The 19,148-nt window shown below is 28.8% G+C and overlaps 1 protein-coding gene across 1 annotated transcript in view; it reads right to left on the bottom strand.

The window, feature by feature from the left end:
* The window catches only part of LOC111618351 (protein YIPF6-like), a 55,428-nt gene that overhangs the window by 23,290 nt on the left and 12,990 nt on the right, over positions 1–19,148 (bottom strand). The window contains exons 3-4 of the mRNA XM_023359858.1: positions 13,218–13,296; positions 13,098–13,140 (exon numbers count right to left, since the gene is read on the bottom strand). Of these exons, the coding sequence (XP_023215626.1) occupies positions 13,098–13,140; positions 13,218–13,296 (122 nt within the window). The remainder of the gene's footprint in view (positions 1–13,097; positions 13,141–13,217; positions 13,297–19,148) is intronic.

The raw sequence follows: 19,148 nt of genomic DNA, 5'->3' as shown, positions 1-19,148 counted from the left end.
TGATGGAATTGTTCATTCACGAACAAGGGACACTCCTTCAAAATGGGACTATCTTGGAAAGGAGAGGAAGACCCAGAGGCTGCAGCTGCCGCAGAACTTCCAAGATTGTGGGAAATCTTGTAAGCTTCTTTCATGTTTAATAAATGGGTTGTGTTATTTGTAAATGAGGCATCTATCTCTGACTCAACTGCTTCCACATGTCATTGATTGTTACCGCTCGGCAGTCCAGACGGTAAGGGAGACGATGACAATATATATCACATATTATCATTCATTTAGTTTTTTAAATTTCTCCTCCCCTAAGCCCCCATACTATCAACAAATACTGAAAAAATTGTTTTCACTCATCATAACTTATCACTGATAGATTTTAAGTATTAAATGTAATAATTTGTGATTAAAATAAATACGTTTTTGATTAATATGTGCATTTTTTTTTCATGATTTGGTATTCGGTATTCGGCTGAATACTGAATATTAAAAAAAGTAGCCAAATAGGCCAAATACTGAATAGTAGCCGAATATTCGTGGCATCTCTATTGGAGAGTTGTCCAAGTCCCTATTGCACAACAAAAACTTCAGGTATCCAAAACTGTACTGGGTGGAGGATCTCTCCAGCACGTGAAAACACAGTGTCAGCATTATCCAACATTAACTGACTGAATGCATTGTGTCCTTGATTGACGAGAATTATATCAATCTCCGTCTTTTTTTATCAGCCATTCTGATTGGTTGATCTCCCTCATCTGTGCTTTCAGAGTGGCTGGTCCCCCATTACTAAGTGTAACAGGACTCCTACCTGGAGCATAGGAGAGGCTAAACTCAAAGCTGAACTCAATCTTTGATCAGAAATGGACAACATTCCTTTTACATTTTATGACTCTGCACCGTGGTTTAATATAAACAAAGGGTTTCCAACTATAAACATTTTTTCTTTTTAAACAATTGAATTTGAATTTTTCTCTAATTACTGATTTTCACAAATTTCACAATGGTTTGGACCTGTTTGTGATCTCATATATATATATTTATATTTTTATTATTATTTCTTTAAATTATTCAATGTGTGAGAACCTGAACTTAACAAACTTAATTTAACCAAAATAATAAAAGAAATTTATTTTATCAATATGATTTTGTTAGCAACAATATTTGTCAATTGTTATATCTGAGAGCATTTCTTCTTATGTGTTCTCAGTGTCAAAAGAGACGCTTTCCCACAAACTTTTAACCTACTGTCCATATTCTGCCATTTTAAATTAACAACTAATGCCTGTTTCAGGCAGTTGTTGCGAGTTCCCCAATGAGAGTCATCACCAGTTCCTCAACCAGAGTAGTCAAGTTTCTCCTTTAAAGGAATATCAATTTTTCCATCAACAGAATTTCATCTATTCCACCTATGACTATGTCTTCTCCTCTGACTTCAGATATTTCTTACTCCCTAAATGGATAAAGTACGCCTCATGCAAGAATATCACCTTCTCTGAATGAATATGATCATTGAACTTTCCCAAAAGTGTGTCAGAAACTCTCATATTTAAAAAGCTTCTTAAGGAACAATCAGAACAATCACCTAGCCTACAAATGGCCACTTCATAACCTCAGGTATTTATGTCAGCATGCAGTTTAATGTAAACTCTCTCTCTCTCATGCAAAATGCATCAGAGTCTATATCCAAATAACTTGCTACTGATAACATGTAGATCCTGTCAAATAAATGGGTATTTGGTTTGTTTACCTAGTCTCCAGGTGCTTTTTCTTCTGCCATGCTGTCTTGGAGACCTCCTCCATCCCGAATCCAATCGCCTAGTCACATGACCACTCACACAATCAAATATGAACAAAAATAAACAGCTATTGCAGCATTTGTGTTATTTCAAAGGATGCAGTAATGTTATCCTGACAAAATCATCAAAGAGGTGATGACCCTGTGTTCACAAATGTAAATTTAAGGAAAATATTTTAAGTTCTGAAATGATTGTTAAAAAAATTAAATCCACTAAAACAACCAGAAATTATAAAATAAATAAATTAATTAATTAATTAAGAAAACCATGATGTTTGTAAAGATATAATAAAAGAGTAACCACTTTATATAACAAATTATAATTTACAAATATTAGATTTATGTATAGTTCATTTTGTGAAGATGTAAGAAACAAATAAAACAGCAATACTGGTAGAAAGTGTGCAAATTATCAAAGTATACATCAAAGAGTCAAAAAATTATACAAAAATTTATTTTCATAAATTTATAATTACTTTTAATAAAAGCTTTTCATTTATCATGAATTTTGTAATAACTAGTTGATAGAAAAAGATAATCGTTTGAATATAGTCTTTCAACAACTAAGATATTCATTTTACATTTACTGGGAAATGTATATTAAAAAAAAAAAAAATGATTGTAAATATATACTAGCCAGAATCCATTAAATATTCAGTCTGATCAGAATATGACTTGCAAATTAGTTCAATGTCACTGTCATTAGAATTCTGAATAAATATTTTCATAAATGGTATTCATCTCTTCTTTCTTAACTTTGCAAAATTCACTTTTGAAAGAAATAAATATTTTTGAAAATATTTTTAAAATTTGAGAAATAAGTTTATTTAAAAAAATCAGATTTTTTTTATTTTAAATCAGTTTATAACTTTTTACATTTTGAATATCTCAATGAATAAAATTGTGAATATTCTAACATTTTAAAACGATTTCACTCTAGACACATCTACTTCATAAAGCATGCCATGTATTGCCATGCCTGCACAATAACAGTATGATCGATTTACTTCTATTATGTAAGTATGATTTTATGCTTGTTTTAAAGGTGTGTAATTTATCATTTATACATATCCAGCATTGTGTATAAGTTAAAAAGGTTTTTAATGGTTGCTAAACAATTGGTGATAATTTTTGTTATTCAAGTTGAGTTACAAAAATTTCATGTCTGAGGCTGTTGTAGAAATGTATATGTGATGTCATGGGTACATCCTGGGGTGCTTGTAGCTCTAGCACCCTCTTGATACCAAAACAATTAGTTTTGTTCCTTTAAAATTAAAATAAATACTATAATGCATATTGCATAGCTCCAATGGCAAAAAGTAATCTTGTTTAAATGAAAAAACAAGCGGAAAAATTAAAACTGACATTTCTCAGAAAAGTATGTTGCAAAGTGCGGAGTGTAGACTAAGGAATTCAAAATAACTATAATTTTGATAATTTCTACTGAAAATAAAGGATGTAATGATTTTAAATCTTTTCTACTCCTCCTTTTAGAATCATGCCAAGTGTAAATCATACTGTCATTTACAGTGGTCACATTGCATAGCACCAAAATTGCCACTTGGCTATATTTTCATTAAAGTGGAGATAAAAATATAATACTGGTGATGAAAACCCTAGTCTGCTTATTTCAACAATCAGCATGAAATTGAATCACAAAGCATGCATACATGCATCACAACCTAGCAATGTCATGATGTCATGCAACCAGTTTGAACAGGAAAACAAGAAGTGGCATTAAAAATCAAAGGTAGTTTTATGTAATGCCATCCAGCATTTCCAGATAGGGGATTTTTTATTGACTGACAGAAAATTTGAGAAATTTTTTGGGACAACATTTTTTTTGCTTTGATCTTTTTTTTTTAGTAGACTAAAGCATAAAAATTTTGACATAACAGAACCTATGAAATACTGCTTAAGCATTGTAATCAAATGTGTCATTCAGAATTATTCATTAAAAAATTATTCAAAAATGATTCCTATTTCTAAGTGACACAGTTTAACATGATGCTTTTGCTTTTCAGACTCCATACTGTTAATGTTATAAGCACCTGCATTAATTAGTAAGTAAAAACCTTGGAATAACAAATTCTTAAATAAAAGTAAAGTTCTAGTAAATGTTTTCTATGATATTAATTATTATTATTAATTATATTGTACTTGGTCATTAAAATCAATTAAAAAATGGATAATTATAATATATATAGGTAATTAAAGCTAAATGTTAAGTATATATTTTTAAGCATCAAACGAACACAATTTGGCAAAGAGAATGGGATGCTGGCATTTAAATTATTTACTTTAAAAAAACTGAACAATAAAATTTGTCTAATTATTGAAATATAAATAAAATACTCCTCAAACCTTTTAACCAGAGTGCTTCTATTTTTAGAATCACAAACGTTTTCATTGCCCCCTCCTAGGCTCTTCTTCAGACTTTATTGAATAGGCCCTTACTTTTCAAATAAACATTCAATATGAAAACATTTGCGATTCTAAAAATAGAAGCACTCTGGTTAAAAGGTTTGAGGAGTATTTTATTTATATTTACCGGTGTGTAGAGAGATTGTATTGAAATATATTCAACGATTGTTTAAAACAGAAGATTTACAGTACAGAATATAACTGCAATAAACAAAATGAATCCTGTTATTCAGTCAACATAAATTAATTAAATTGATCTATGTTTGAAGTTATTAAACAGAGCTGAATAAGATCTGTAACTTTAATAAACTAATGTCAAAATGAATATTAATCACTTATCCATCATTTTGTTTCATAAAATATTCTCTTCACTTCACTTCACTTCAAAAACTTATGAAATTCTTTAATTTAAATGTTAATTTTGAATAATTTTGAATAAATTTGATGAAATTTTAATATATATTAATCAGACAGCATGTTATTTATGAATTACACAAAGTACAATATTATTTGGAAATTTTTCTAACACAGTTTATAAAACATTTGATGAGGCAAATAATTTATTCTATCAGCAATTACATATCACTAACATATCATTAATTTCATCTTTAAAAGTAAATTTCAAACAAAAGTCGATTTCAACACCTAGTCTTGCTGACATTGACAAATGCAGTTATAATAAGTTAACTTGGTTATTGCAAGAAAATGATAACTTGAATGATTGAATGATATTGAATTCATAAATTATTTGCTATAATTAATTAATAAATTGCTAATTTTAATGTCATATATTCTCAATTTGAACAGAATACATTAGGCTAAAATACCTGAAGCTTACAATAATTAAGTTACAACATTAATCAAAGTTGCCGTCAAACAGTCATTAGAAACTTCAGATTTATTCATATTAACTGTACTAACTTTATTATATCTTATATAAATATGCTGCATATATTGATACTACACATGATAAATCAAACTTATTTATTTTAATATTTTAATTTCATTCTAAGTAAAAAACAGTTATTAAAATTCTAATTATAAAAAATGAAAAAACAAGTAATTTTCCTACTTTATAAGTAAACTACTTTTTTTCAATTATTTAATGTTTAAATTAAATTATAATGTCGAAAGATTGGAAATGCAACTATTTCTTTCATCCTAAATGTAACATATGACTTACATCAATTCAAAAATAGTCTCTATAATTTACAATTTGCAAAAAATCCCACCATAAAGAAGCTTAAAAGGATATTTTCTTGATGTTTTATGATGTTAATCAAACCTTTCATTTCTAGACACGTTTTTTTTCCTCTCAGTATAAATGACATAAATTTATAGTCAGTTAATGATAACATCTCATGACAAATGTTACTTTAGCAACTAAGTAACTATCTAGTCGGTATGAACTTGTGTTTACAGTTTATTGAAATTTTTAATTAAAAGGGTGAAAAAGCCCTTTTTAAAGTTTTTACAATATTTGTAAATTTTTATAATTATGTAAATTAATTATTATGGCAGTTCCAACAAAATTTGACTACAGGAAAATAAAACTTTTGGCTTGAGCAACAGTCTAAAAATAAATTTTAAAAAAATCTGTTGCAAGATGTTACTATGTCATGACAACAAGAAATCATTTCATCATTATAAAGTTTTTTTTAATTTTTTATGTAAAAATTGCACCAAGGTATAAAAAATTTAGTGTTGTATTGTTTTAAAATGTAGCATTGTATAGTTTTAAGAATTTTTAACTGGTTTACAATACACAATGGTGTTTGATTTTATGTATGTCAACAATAAATTTAAAATCACCATAGAAAACTTATATCAGGTACTGTATGTCTAAAGCCAACAGATGAGGGGTATTAGCCCGAAACATGTATTGGTATTTGGAACAATTAGTTTAAAGACTGTAAAGTACATAAAAAATAAAGTGGATGTGAAAAAGTCCAGTGTCTAGTGTCAACACTTCATGGTGTCTCAAAATATATAATTATGAAGAAGATTTTATAGTTTATTGAAATATTTCTGAGATTTTAATTCCAGGAATGCGTGCAAATTGTCATATATACAAAATATCTTAACATATTAAAGTGCAATATCAAATAAATTAAACATCAACTATTAGAAAAACAACACAAATGATCAATATCCAGCAAGAAGAAACTACAAGAAAGCAAATGTTTTCTATCTATGTTTAACAGGCATCATCAGGCTGACCGACCTTCACAGTTGTTAAAACAAGCAGAAAAGATACTAGGAATAGGTGATTGCTTTCCATATGTTAAAATAGTAGTACTTAAGAGAAAGGGGAGGGGGATGTAAGGTTAAACTTCATAGATCAACTTTCATGTTTGCTTTCTTGTAGTTTCTTCTTGTTGGACATTGGTTATATGTGCAGTATTTATCAACCTAAGAATGTATTCTGATTACTAAATCAATAAATTTTAATGTAATGAATTTGAGAAAATATTATTTAAATTATTTTATTGTGTAAAAATACAATTATAATCATTTAATATATAAATAAATAAATAAATAATTTAAAACTTGCTTTAAACACACAGTCACATGTTGAATAAGCACAAAAATCTTTGATTCTTTTAAGACATTTACAAAACCATTATATTCCAACACTAATTATAAAGCACGGCAGAAATTCTTATTTTTCTTTACTATTATTTTAGAATTTTAAATCTTTGTTTCAAAATACTTTTACATCTTATTTTATTCTGAAAATACTTAGACTTCAGTAATAATAATGTATTCTCCACTGAAAAAGTATGTATGTTTATACATTAATACTTCATTATAGATACATCAAAAATTGAAATTAGTCTAATTACAATTTATATATTTTTTAAATAATTTAAAAAACAGAATTTTTAGTGAAACGTTATAGAAATTACTAAATGATCTGCTAGACTATTTATTCAGCTATATTAATAATTTGGCTAGAGGTAGGTGATTAAGCTGCCATCTCATGATAAATTTAATAATTAGCATTATAGAAAGTTTGTAAAAAATCTGAAAAGGTTGAACATTTTACTTATTAATCAAGCATTTAGAAATATGGCAGTTATTAATGGTGAAAATCATTTAATAATATCAAAAATACAAATTTTTGATATTCCCATTTTACACATTATATTTATATTAAATATACAGTATGTTAAAACTATATTAAAAATTACTCTGAACCCAATTGTAATTATATACTGAAATCACTGATTCATACATTGAATATAATAATTACCATTAATTAAATAAAATTCATAAACATTTTCAGGTTTTGTATTAAATGCAAGAACTTGTAAATACTTAGAATATTTTTTATACAAATTAATGATCTAAAAGTAGAAGATTATTTTAGGTGTTAAGTAAATCTGAGTAAAAGATGATGCCTTAGCTTCTTCATAATAAGAATATACTGATATTTCGAAGGTGTAAAATATATAATCAAATTCAGTTTAGAAATTATCAACAATTTTTATTTTATAATTTTTGTCATCTCTCAGAATAATAAATATTTTCTGGTTTACATAACAGAAATTATAATTATTTATATAGATAGTCCTTAGTTAACAAATCACATACATTTCTTGAAAATAGCCTATTTAGAAAAATTAACAAATCCTCCATACATTATACTTATAGTCTACACAACAAAAGTGTAGACATGAGTCAGCCTAAGCTGAAAGGGTATAAGTTGAATGAAAGGGATGGAGGCAACATCTAACTACATCTTGGGAGTTGACACATGAATCTGATCTCTCAGCTGTTTTGTTTTTTACATTTCTAAAACATTTTTATACCATCTTTATCATAATTTTATTGTTTTATGTTTTTTTACAAAGTTTATTACTTACTCTTAATTCTATTATTACTCACACATTAATCACATCTCTCCTTTCATCTGACATAGACCCTTCCAGCTCAGGCTGACACATGTCTACTTTTTTGGTACAGGGATTGACCTTCTCCAGAACACCATTAGATCAAAAAAAAATGGCAACAAAATTGCCCATAATTAATAAACTGTATTAAAACAAAAATATGTTGATTGAAATAAGGACTAGATGTATTATCAATTATAATGCTTTACAATTTACATGTAATTTAAGACATAATCTGAAGAGTTGAATAATGTTAGATGATATAAATAAGCCTGAACTTTATAATTAAAAAAAATCATTAAATACCAGATTAATTTCAGGCTATAGTTTAGTTACTATTAATAATCAATAGAAAACAATTTGATCTAAGATAGCCAAGATGGGTCATAGATATGAAGTCATACCCAACTGGTGTGCAAAGTGACCTGTATGATTATCTCTCTTAAATTAATTGGTCTAGAAACAAAAATCAAATGGAGGTCGTATTAGCATAATTAGTAATGCATCTGCACATAAAGCTGAAGTTTCAGGCTAAAATTTTATTCTAGATTAATCTTTTCTTTTTAATAATCTAGAATATTAATTCTAGATTATTAAATTTAATTCAAAATTTTATATTATTATTAATATTAGTAAAGATGACAACATAACTACCTAACTTTAGACCAAATTGCTTTATATAGATTATTAATAGCAGCCAAGTTAATGATTTTTCTAATATTATATGGATTAAAAACTACACAATAATACATTTATTTTCTGAAATTTCTTACTATCTATTCTTCACTATCAGAAAAATTTTGTCAAAATGCTTTATTAATTTATAAATGTTGGTATGAGCATTCTGCTTTACATTTAATGATGTTTAATTATTCTAATCTCTTATAATCTCAATTAGTATCAAATTATATGAAACTTATTTGCTTTTACATTTCTGTTTTTGGAATTATTTTGTTTTTTATGCTCTGAGGTACTTATTAGAGATAAAAATGATTCTTTATTGCATGTATTCTTGAATTAATTAAACATTCAAATACATATTTTTTTAGAGAACTACAGTAGCTAAGAAAATAGTACTACTATAAATATATATATAAAAATATAAGGTGTGTTGCTGGTGATTGTGAAGATGGATATTAGAAAACATTTTATATCTTTTGTATTTTTATATTTTATTAAATATCATAAAATCAAATGAATAGTACTGCTACTAATAATAATTATTATTATTTGTTCTTCAAATATAATTCATTTATCACATAACTTTTTTTATTGTTAAACAGAATTAGATGAAATTCTGAAATAAATTGTAAACAAATAATTTTTAAAGACACATAATTGATGACAAACTGATCTTTTGTACATTTTCAACAATGCTTTTGATGTAAATGAAAAGCAAATGTTTATGGCCTTGTTGTGGGGCCAAAGTCAGGCTTCTCTAGAAGATTCTTTTTTCTTATTCATTTTTAGCTGAACTTTTGAAATTTAAAACAATTTTTAAAATTCAAAGTTCAGGAACAATGTCTATTTAACCAACCAAACCATCTGGTTTTTATCATTATGTCATTGTCCAATGTCATTAATATTGGAAATTTTAACAAATTTGACTCCACAATAATTTTGCACAAAATGGGTAGCCATGTGCGGGCTATCCACACAGTTATGCATACTGTCAACACTCTCCAAAAACTCATTTTGAGATGTTAGAGAATTCTTCCTATAGTCCTGATTTTGCCCTGTCAGACTATCACCTGTTTGGTCCCCTAAAAGAAATGCTACAGGGATGAAGATCCATATCTGACAACAATGTTAAGACAGCAATGCATTCATGGTTTACAGCTCAGCCAAAAACCTTTTATTAATGAAGGAATAGGAAAACTTGTGGACAGATGAACAAAATGTATTGAAAAGCAGGGCAATTATGTCGAAAAATGATATATTTGATTTGCTGACGATTGGTTACAATAAATTATACAGCCAAAGAGCAGATAATTTTTGACTTATCCTCATACAAGAGAATATAATAGGAGAAATGGAAATTCAAAGAAAAAATTAATAAATAGCAATTATGTTGAAGAAGCATTTGTTATTAAATAAATTTAATTTTATATTTATTTATTAAAGACTTTTTCATTAATTTTTATTATCATTATACAGAAGCCTCCATCATTTAAAAATAATAAATTAACAACTCCGAAAACTTCTTCAAACAATTCTATATCATGACTCAAGTATTTGAATCATGTTGCATTAACATTAAACATCAATATGAGCCACAAATTTGTCACAATATTGGTTAATTTTGGTTAAGTTTTAAAAGTCCCAAACTTTTAAAACTTAGCCAAAATTACTTTAAAAAGTTATTAACTTTTAACAATAATTTTTACTTTTTTATGCTTCTGTCAATGGACTGAGTAAGTAAATATTATCCAAGTAAGTCCTATTGTAATAAATGTAAATATAAAATCTGAGAAGCATCCACTATTGCTTCTAACACCACAGTATTTTTGTCGGAAAACAGAAACTTTCAAAAATTTTTCCCACACATTTCTGAATTCACACAAGCATCCCATCTAGAAATGAATGTGAGAAACAATGAAAGAAGGGAAACAAGAGAAACAGAGAGGTCCAGAATGACACAAACTCAACAACGAAATTATACTATAGCAAACTATGCTTATTGGCAAAAATAAATTTTTCTATGATTATACAAAATAAAACGAATTCTAATTTACATAAAAACACCTGACAATAAAATGGCATACTTATACTTATACACTCTCATCGAATTTCTACTTCAAAGCTATCTTAACAACTAAATTTTACTGCTTGTGAGAGAGAGTTTACATTGAGACGTGCATGGATAAATACCTTAAATGTTAAATAATGTCTTCAATGGCAACTATTTCTCTTGAATTATGTCATTAATGAGAGCAATTATTCCTAACTTCAAAGTTTGTGTTTATTCTTCTCCTCCTGGGTGGCAGTTACTGGGGTGAAGGGCAACTTCTGTATCAGCTGGAATGATTGAAGAGCAAGGGACTGGACTGAAACTAGTCAGTGGAATTAGACTAAAGGATGACCACAAAACTGGACACTGTAAATAGAAGAGATCATGTGTCTTCTCCTTCAGAAATAGTTGATGAACTAAACAAAAGGATTGTTACTCTCTCTTGAAGTAACTGAACCGGACAACAACTTCAAACCAGATGTCTTTTGTGATCTTTTAAAAATCCTTTTAAAAATTTTAGCTTGTTCTGAGTCAGAACACTTCCAAAATTGGTAATATCGGATGGAGGGAGATTGTTAAATTAATTAACAACCAATCTGAAATTTCTTTCTTTTGATTCCCAGGGTGAGTAACTATCTCAGGAAAGAGTGTTGTCAGTAAGGAAATGTTATCTTTGTCAACATCTTGTTATTTCTTTGTCTCTTTTCTAAAATCTTTTCTCCTTTTGTTACTTTCAGGTTAAAAATACTTTGGATCATTCAGTCCCTGTTAGTAGTCAAGTTTGTATAAATTGAAGCCCAGGATCTCATGTAAACAAAGTTTTATCCACTTTAAGATTGCAATATCAATCCACTTTACAGTAAAAAACAAAAGTTTGAAAGTAAGAGTTTTCAATGTAAATTTACTTTAATGTTATAAAAAATTAAATGTTATTCAAACAGTACAAGAACTTTACAAGAACCGCTCAAAATATCCTTCTCAGATGTAATGCATATTTGATTTTTTGGAAGTCTATATCTTGAAAACCAAGTGGATTTTGAAAAACATTTATAGAGGATTTTAAGCTTATTTTTGACCCTAGAATCTATCCCTAAAATATTAAAATAGAGTTCAATTACACCCTGTATAAATCAATTTCAAAATAGAAAGTTTACATAATTCATATGGCAGAAGATGCATTAAAATTTTAATGGTTTTATATGAAATTATGTCATCTACTGATTAAGATTTAAAATAATATTTACAAACTAATGCAGATTTCAACATTACAGATATAAACTCCTCCTAGTATGTAATAAAATTATGGGCTAACATTCATTTGCCCAATTTTATTATATACTAGTTCTACTTCTAACTGCCTTTGGTGGTCGAACCTGTGTTTCATGTTACTTTGTGATATTCTCTAAATTGGTGTAAGTCCAAATGCTGCAGTGATCAACAGGCTAAACATATCTCAACCTGAAGTATATTTTCCACATACTTTTGTAATTTATAGAAATACTTCATGTATTATTTGCAGTTATTTTCTAATTAATGGAAATTTTAATTAAAAGTAATCAATAATAAGGCAAAATAAAACACTTTACTTTAAAATAATGACCAAATAAATAAAACATTTTTCAAAAATAGGCAATTGGTGTTTAAAATGTTGCTATTTTTTTTAATAGATCCAGCATTTACTTTGACATTTCATAAAATATAAAACAATTGATGTTTAGACATTTTTCCAGTAATATTGTGGAGGTTCTCTTTCTATTAGACTATTTAATTTTTCAGTAAGAGATCTGCTTCCATTTAAAAATGTCATGTCAGTGAATGATTAAATGAGTGAGTCAGTGAAGCCAATTTAATTTTACCATAGCAAATAAGAGCATGTTCTTATATTGAAAATTGCTTATTTTTGCATTTTTGAAACACATGTCCTGTTTTGCATGTAAGAGAATGCTCTTGTACGTGCCAACTTGTTTTGCTAATAAGAGAACTGCACTAATGAGTAAATGTAAATTAAATGTAAATGTATTGATAGAGTAACTATTCAATGGCATCTCTTTGGGTAACTATTATTAAAAATAAAAAACACTTCTGAAACTATAAAAGTATTCTTAAAATAGCAAATGTTTTTAGATACTTTGTAGAATATGATGCCATTTTGCCTATCTTTAAGAGCATGCTCTTATTCAGTACAGAAATATGCTGTGCATGAGTGTGTAAAACATATTAAATCCGTGTAAATATTAAATAAATTTTAAATTTAACTTACAGTGCCAGGAATACACATAGTATCAGTGAACCCCAAAGATCCCCTAAAACAACATAAATATTAAAATATCATAAAATACTTATATTTTTTTAAAATTAAAACTGAAATATATTTACTTACAATCTTGTAATAAAGCTTTCTTCTGTTTAGGATAAAGAACATGAAAAAATTTCAAACCAACTGCTTTCAGATCTCTTTTCTAAAATAAAAATAAAATAATCGCTTTGACTTCAATGTAATTATAACTATACATTACCAGTAAATTATTTAAAGTTTATAAAATATTAATGTTTTTGATAAACATTAAATTTTATTTCAGATTGTAATGTCATTTTACTACATTTTATTTCAATAAAATGTAATAAAATAATATTTCGAAATAATAAAGCCGTAATATTTTAATTTTTAATAAAATCAACTCAAGCCATGTATTAAGTATCCATTCACATTCAGAAATTTAATAATAAAAATAAATGTAGTGCACTCTTCCTAATCTGATTAAACTAGCTGTATTCAGCAAAGTATATGTTGAAAAAAATCCAACAACGAGTTGCTTAACTTTCCTGGCAACATTTAAAACTGCATGTGTGGCACCATCTGTTATGATATTTTATTATTAAAAACTTTTTATATTTATAATTATTATAAAATAGCAAAAAGCTTAATTTAGGAGGGTAGGGATGGGTTTTATAAAAAATTGTAAATGTTAATAATTAGTAAAATCATAATTAAGTCTAATCCTACTTGAGATAAGACACATGACCCCCTTTATCTCCTACCCCTTCAATCTTTAAACACCAAAATTTAACAGCATCAATCCCCTAACACACAAACCTGCCTGCAAAACTTCACAAATTTTTGACAAAAAAACATAGGAATTATTAAGCTTCAAAGAGGGTGAAAAAAAATTGTGTCTTCCACACACATACAAACATAATCCTCAATGTTTTTGCATTTATCGATGTTTCAAGGTCCCAAGTCCAAAAATGTAAAACTCTTGGGAGGTCACTCTTTCACCATTCACCATACTTTCCCTCTGTTATATATAACAGAGCCAGAAAAGTAAAAATTGGTGTCAAGTTACAAATAAATAGAGGAATAAAGAGGCAAATAAATAGAGGAATAAAGAGGCAAATAAATTTATTTATAAATAAATTTATTTGCCTCTTTTATAAATATAAAATTTCTTGGTTTACAACATTAGTACTATAACGAATTAAAAATAGATTTTGCTTAGCTTGTTCTGTATAGATAGACAATAGATTTAATTATGTCCCTGATTAATTCTAACAAAGACTAATTTCTGTATATCCCCTCATCACAAGGACTTCATTTCTCTAAAAAGGTTTAAATAAGCATATCAATACTTTCACAGTTGATTTGCATGCAAAAATAAATTCCTAAGTCAATGACATTTAATTGAACATAATGTTTTGTTTCTTCTTTGTCTACCTACCTGTAAAAGTTCTTCCTTGCTTATACACCATTTTATTCAAAGAAAAGTATGTCAGTATGTCTGATCAAAATTTAATTTACAATAGACTTTCTGTTAACATAAAATTTAAAAATAATCAGAAATGCATGAAAAAATGACAACTTGAAAAATTCTTCTCAGAATTATTTTTATACTGAATGGGGAAAACTCAATATCTGGAATGGCAAGAAAGAGCACCACTATAGGAAGAGTAAAACTGCACATGTTTTCACTTCTAATAATTTTAAATGAAATGAAACAGTAAAATAACAATAGAGCTTTTGGTGTTCAGTCACCAAATGAGAATGATTTGATGCTAATGAGAGAAAGTCCAGTCGGATTTTTATATTTTTTTTATTTGCACGTATATACAACAATGTACAATGTTTTTACAGCTCAACATCGATCAAAGGTCGTTTGTTTCTGTTTGTGTTGGTTGATTGTTCAAATGTCCGTTCTCGGTAGTTGTTGGTCCGAAAGTGAGTGTCCAGTTCAAAGATCGCTTTTTTCTTCTTTCCCGCGCCCTGTAACGGTCCAAATCAGCACATTGCAGATGGGCACCACAAGCTTATTTACGTTATTTTATACACTATTTAATGCGCTTAAATAAATAAGCTTATTTAATAAAACACATTAAATAAGCTTATTTAATGTATAAAACACATATGTACTTCATATGCAAGTATTTTAATGAACTGGAAATAGATTTTGCCTTAGTGTATTCCATATATATAGATTACTAGCAGATAAACCCAGCATTTCTTGGGCAAAAATAACAACACTAAGATTAATAGATTCTTTCATATTTCTAACCCTTCTATTATATTATATTATAGTATTTGATTTATATAACTACGAATGTTATCTTATGTAAAGGATTAAAACACCAAGTGCTTAATGTCATGCATTTTAAAAATTCTTTAAATTGTGTACATTATAGGAATAAAGAATTTTGAAAATGTGTTAGGTAAGGGTTTATCATACCAAGTGAACAATCTAAGATAACCTTTGTAGTTATATAAATCAAATACTATAATATAATAAATATTAAAATGAAAACCATAACACAAGTTTGGTTTTTTAGCCTACCATTGTCACGTTTATCATGATACTTGAACGGTATGAGATGGCATAATTTTAGTGGTCAAGCAGACATCAGTTGAAAATGTGGTATCTTAAAATTTTTCTCTACTGCATTCACAGCCAAATATCAAACAGTCATCTGACAATGAATCAAATTTTGCAAAAAACAGACTAAATATTTAAACTCGACACCCTTGAAAACCACTTAAATCATATTTTGTGCTGATCTGTAACCTTGTATTATGTAATTTTCCTATTCGAATACCATCATACCACTTGTCTGATGGAAGAAACTGTTGTGGTAGGGAGTCAAAGTAATTTGACCAAAAGTAGTAGTAGTCCTCCTCCTGGTACAGAAGATGCTCAACAACTACTAATTAATATCAGGCCACTATTAATATTTGAGAAGTAGTCCATGTTAGACAGGTTGTGATGGTTGTGATCAAAGTTGCTAACCTTAACGTCCAAAATACTTCATATAAAACTTGTTTAAATAAAAAAATGTTTGTAAAAATGCAAGAATAATTGCTTTTATGTGAAACCCATAAAAACAAAACTGGTGAAACTAGGTTGTAAAAATAAAACTCAGCAAAAGATCTTAGGAAAGTTTTGAAACTTGTGGCATAAGAATAGTGGATGCAAATTTGACAGTAAAACTCAACATGTGCATAAGCGCACATTACACAGACTATAACTATAGGAAATTTTGAATGAAGCAATGTTGCCACAATAATAAATAAGAAAAATAAATATCTGCACAGAAAAAGACTTTGAGCTGTACTTTGTGCCTTAAAATTGTTGCACATACAGCATATAAAGATGTTCTACATCTTTTAGCAGTATCTGTAAGAAGTTTGAGGCAATGGGTTTATGAGTTAGTAAGGGGATATGAAATCAGAGGAGAGGCAAGGTGTCCAGATTTCATGATAGTTAAGTACATCCTCATAAATATCATGTTTATAGAAAAATTATTAGAATTGGTTTGATTTATTTGGTTATGGCAACACAACATGTGAGCAATCTGCCAAGGTGAATGCATCCCAGGAAGACTTTTTTGTAAAGATGGCCCTTATTTAGGTGTTACTAACATGAAGAAAACCCAGAAAACTCCACATGGCTAGTCCATTGGTGATGAATGAACCCATGACTAACTATTGGTGTTCAGTGGTTTGTAGACCTCGTTATTGGAGGGTATGTATTGGGCTGCATTTTGTTCAGCTGCAATTAAAAAAAATGTAGACCAATAAATTCTCATTGTTGTCTGTCTGTTTATCTGTCCTTTCTTAATCTCAAGAGCAAAGTTAGATGAATGTCAAGACCACATATGGAAAACTTAAGAGCAGGAGGCCTAGCTTAAATATATATGAACTTCTGGTTTGCACCAGAAATAGGGAATTCGATCCCGGTCCTTATATCTAATCCCGGGATTTCGGGATTATACTTAGTCAATCCCGAGATCCCGGGATTATTTCGGTATTGAGGGTTAATAAAAAATAAGAAAATCTTACAGAAATCAACATATTTTACAGTATACACCTAGCTAATTTAATCATTCTAACTAATCAGACTCAGAGTCAGACTAACCAGACTTAAAATCACTCAGTCTTCATGTTAAATTTATTCTTTTTAAACATCACTGAGATCTCTTTAAACTCACATAAATTGAAAAAACCTTTATGTAACAAACTATGCAAATAAACGTTGAAAATTAACAAAAATCTCTCTTAACATCGACTAAATAGACTACTTTCATATAACAACCTAGTAAGTAGGTAGTAAAGTAAGTTTCTTAGCAAAAAGTATTTAAAAATAATATTAATCAGTCACATTTTTCTTAAATATAAAGAAAACTAATCTAATAGGAACATTCTAATTTGAATTGCGAAAATATGATCTGAGAAATAACAACGCATCCTGTGTCTCATCACCAAGTCTGCTTCTCAATTTGTTGCACATATATGCAGCTGCTGAGAAAACGCGTTTAGGTTTGATGGAAGTTGGAGGAATCGTTAGTAAATACTTATAAGCCCGTTCTAGTTATAGCTTCGAGGACACGGGGAGGTTGGAAGAAAACAGTCCGGTCGACACAGATCGGGATTGTAGGAGTAAAGGCTACAATCCCGATTGTTTCGATCATTGTAAGCATGCCTTTCTAAAAATAAACACGTTAATTTTGTAAATTCGGTCTCTGTGTGAGTCTCTCAGCATCCAGCAAACCACTACTCCCAAACGTAAAAAGACTTTCTCGCATCATCCTGACAGATCACGGGCAAGGCGGGGGTCGTAACCTTTTCACCTAAGGTCGACCCCCCTAAGCGAGAGGCGTCGGGTCTATATTAACCACACTGGCAAAACAAGATGGCTGACACATTGACAGGTAAAACGCACTGAGTAGTGCTCTCGACTGCGCCAGAAAATCGATTGGCGCCCGCGAAAATTCAAAAATACAAAAATGAAGTATATTACCAAGTAACCCAGTGAGAACTGCTTGCCTATCATTTTAGTTGAAAATACAAGAAGTTTTATTCCAAGCAAGCATCGCAAGCCCGCTAGGTTAATTTCTGCTGCTTGCTTGGAATAAAATTTCTTGTATTTTATATTAAAATGATAGGCAAGCAATTCTGTTAAAAGCACTGGCACTGAACGTTTCGCTTCATGCAATCTATTTTGCAACTTTTTTAAAATGATGTCAATCCCGAAAATCTCGGGATTAGGAAAACTTAATCCCGAAAATTTTGGGACTGAAAAGTGGTCGAGATCCCGGGATCAAATCCTCTAACCAGAAATCATGTTATTTCAATTCAAAACTTTTCCCTTGAATAGAGTTAGATACACAACCATATGACTATTGCTAAGAGGAAAAGTATGATATACAAGGTCAAAACACTACTACACTCCACACAGGCAAGTGCTATGTGCCATCTGTCGCAGTAATGATTTAGCACATCTACAGGTATACCTCGACTTACGTCGTTTTGAGTTACGTCGTTTTCGATTATACGTCATTTGTCAAAAAAGTATATGGAAAAATAAAAATTAAGTTTAAGTCATTTTATTCGACTTTACGTCTGCCACAAATATTGAAGTCGTAATATCACTAGAAAAATGTTTAAAGCACATAAAATCATATAATAATACAGGCATACCTCGACTTACGTCGGTTTCGAGTTACGTCGTTCCCGATTATACGTCGCTTGTTAAAAAAGTATATGGAAAAATAAAAATCAAGTTTAAGTCATTTTATTCGACTTTACGTCTGTCCGCCACAAATATTGAAGTCGTAATATCACTAGATAAACGTTTAAAGCACATAAAATCATATTAAAATATATACAAGTATGTACTGTATTTACAGTACACGCATTCGTAAATTTAGATTACTTTTTTTGTACTATATTAAAAACTAAAATTTATTTGTTTGTAAGCTTAAAATAGATTTTTATTAACCATATATTATTTAAAATGCTTTCCTAGTGATAAGTAGATTCGGAGAC

This window comes from Centruroides sculpturatus, unplaced genomic scaffold (assembly GCF_000671375.1).
Source record: "Centruroides sculpturatus isolate CEXI.00-Female unplaced genomic scaffold, Cexi_2.0 scaffold69, whole genome shotgun sequence".
NCBI classification, from domain to species: domain Eukaryota; kingdom Metazoa; phylum Arthropoda; class Arachnida; order Scorpiones; family Buthidae; genus Centruroides; species Centruroides sculpturatus.
This window is presented reverse-complemented; position numbering and strand designations above follow the sequence as displayed.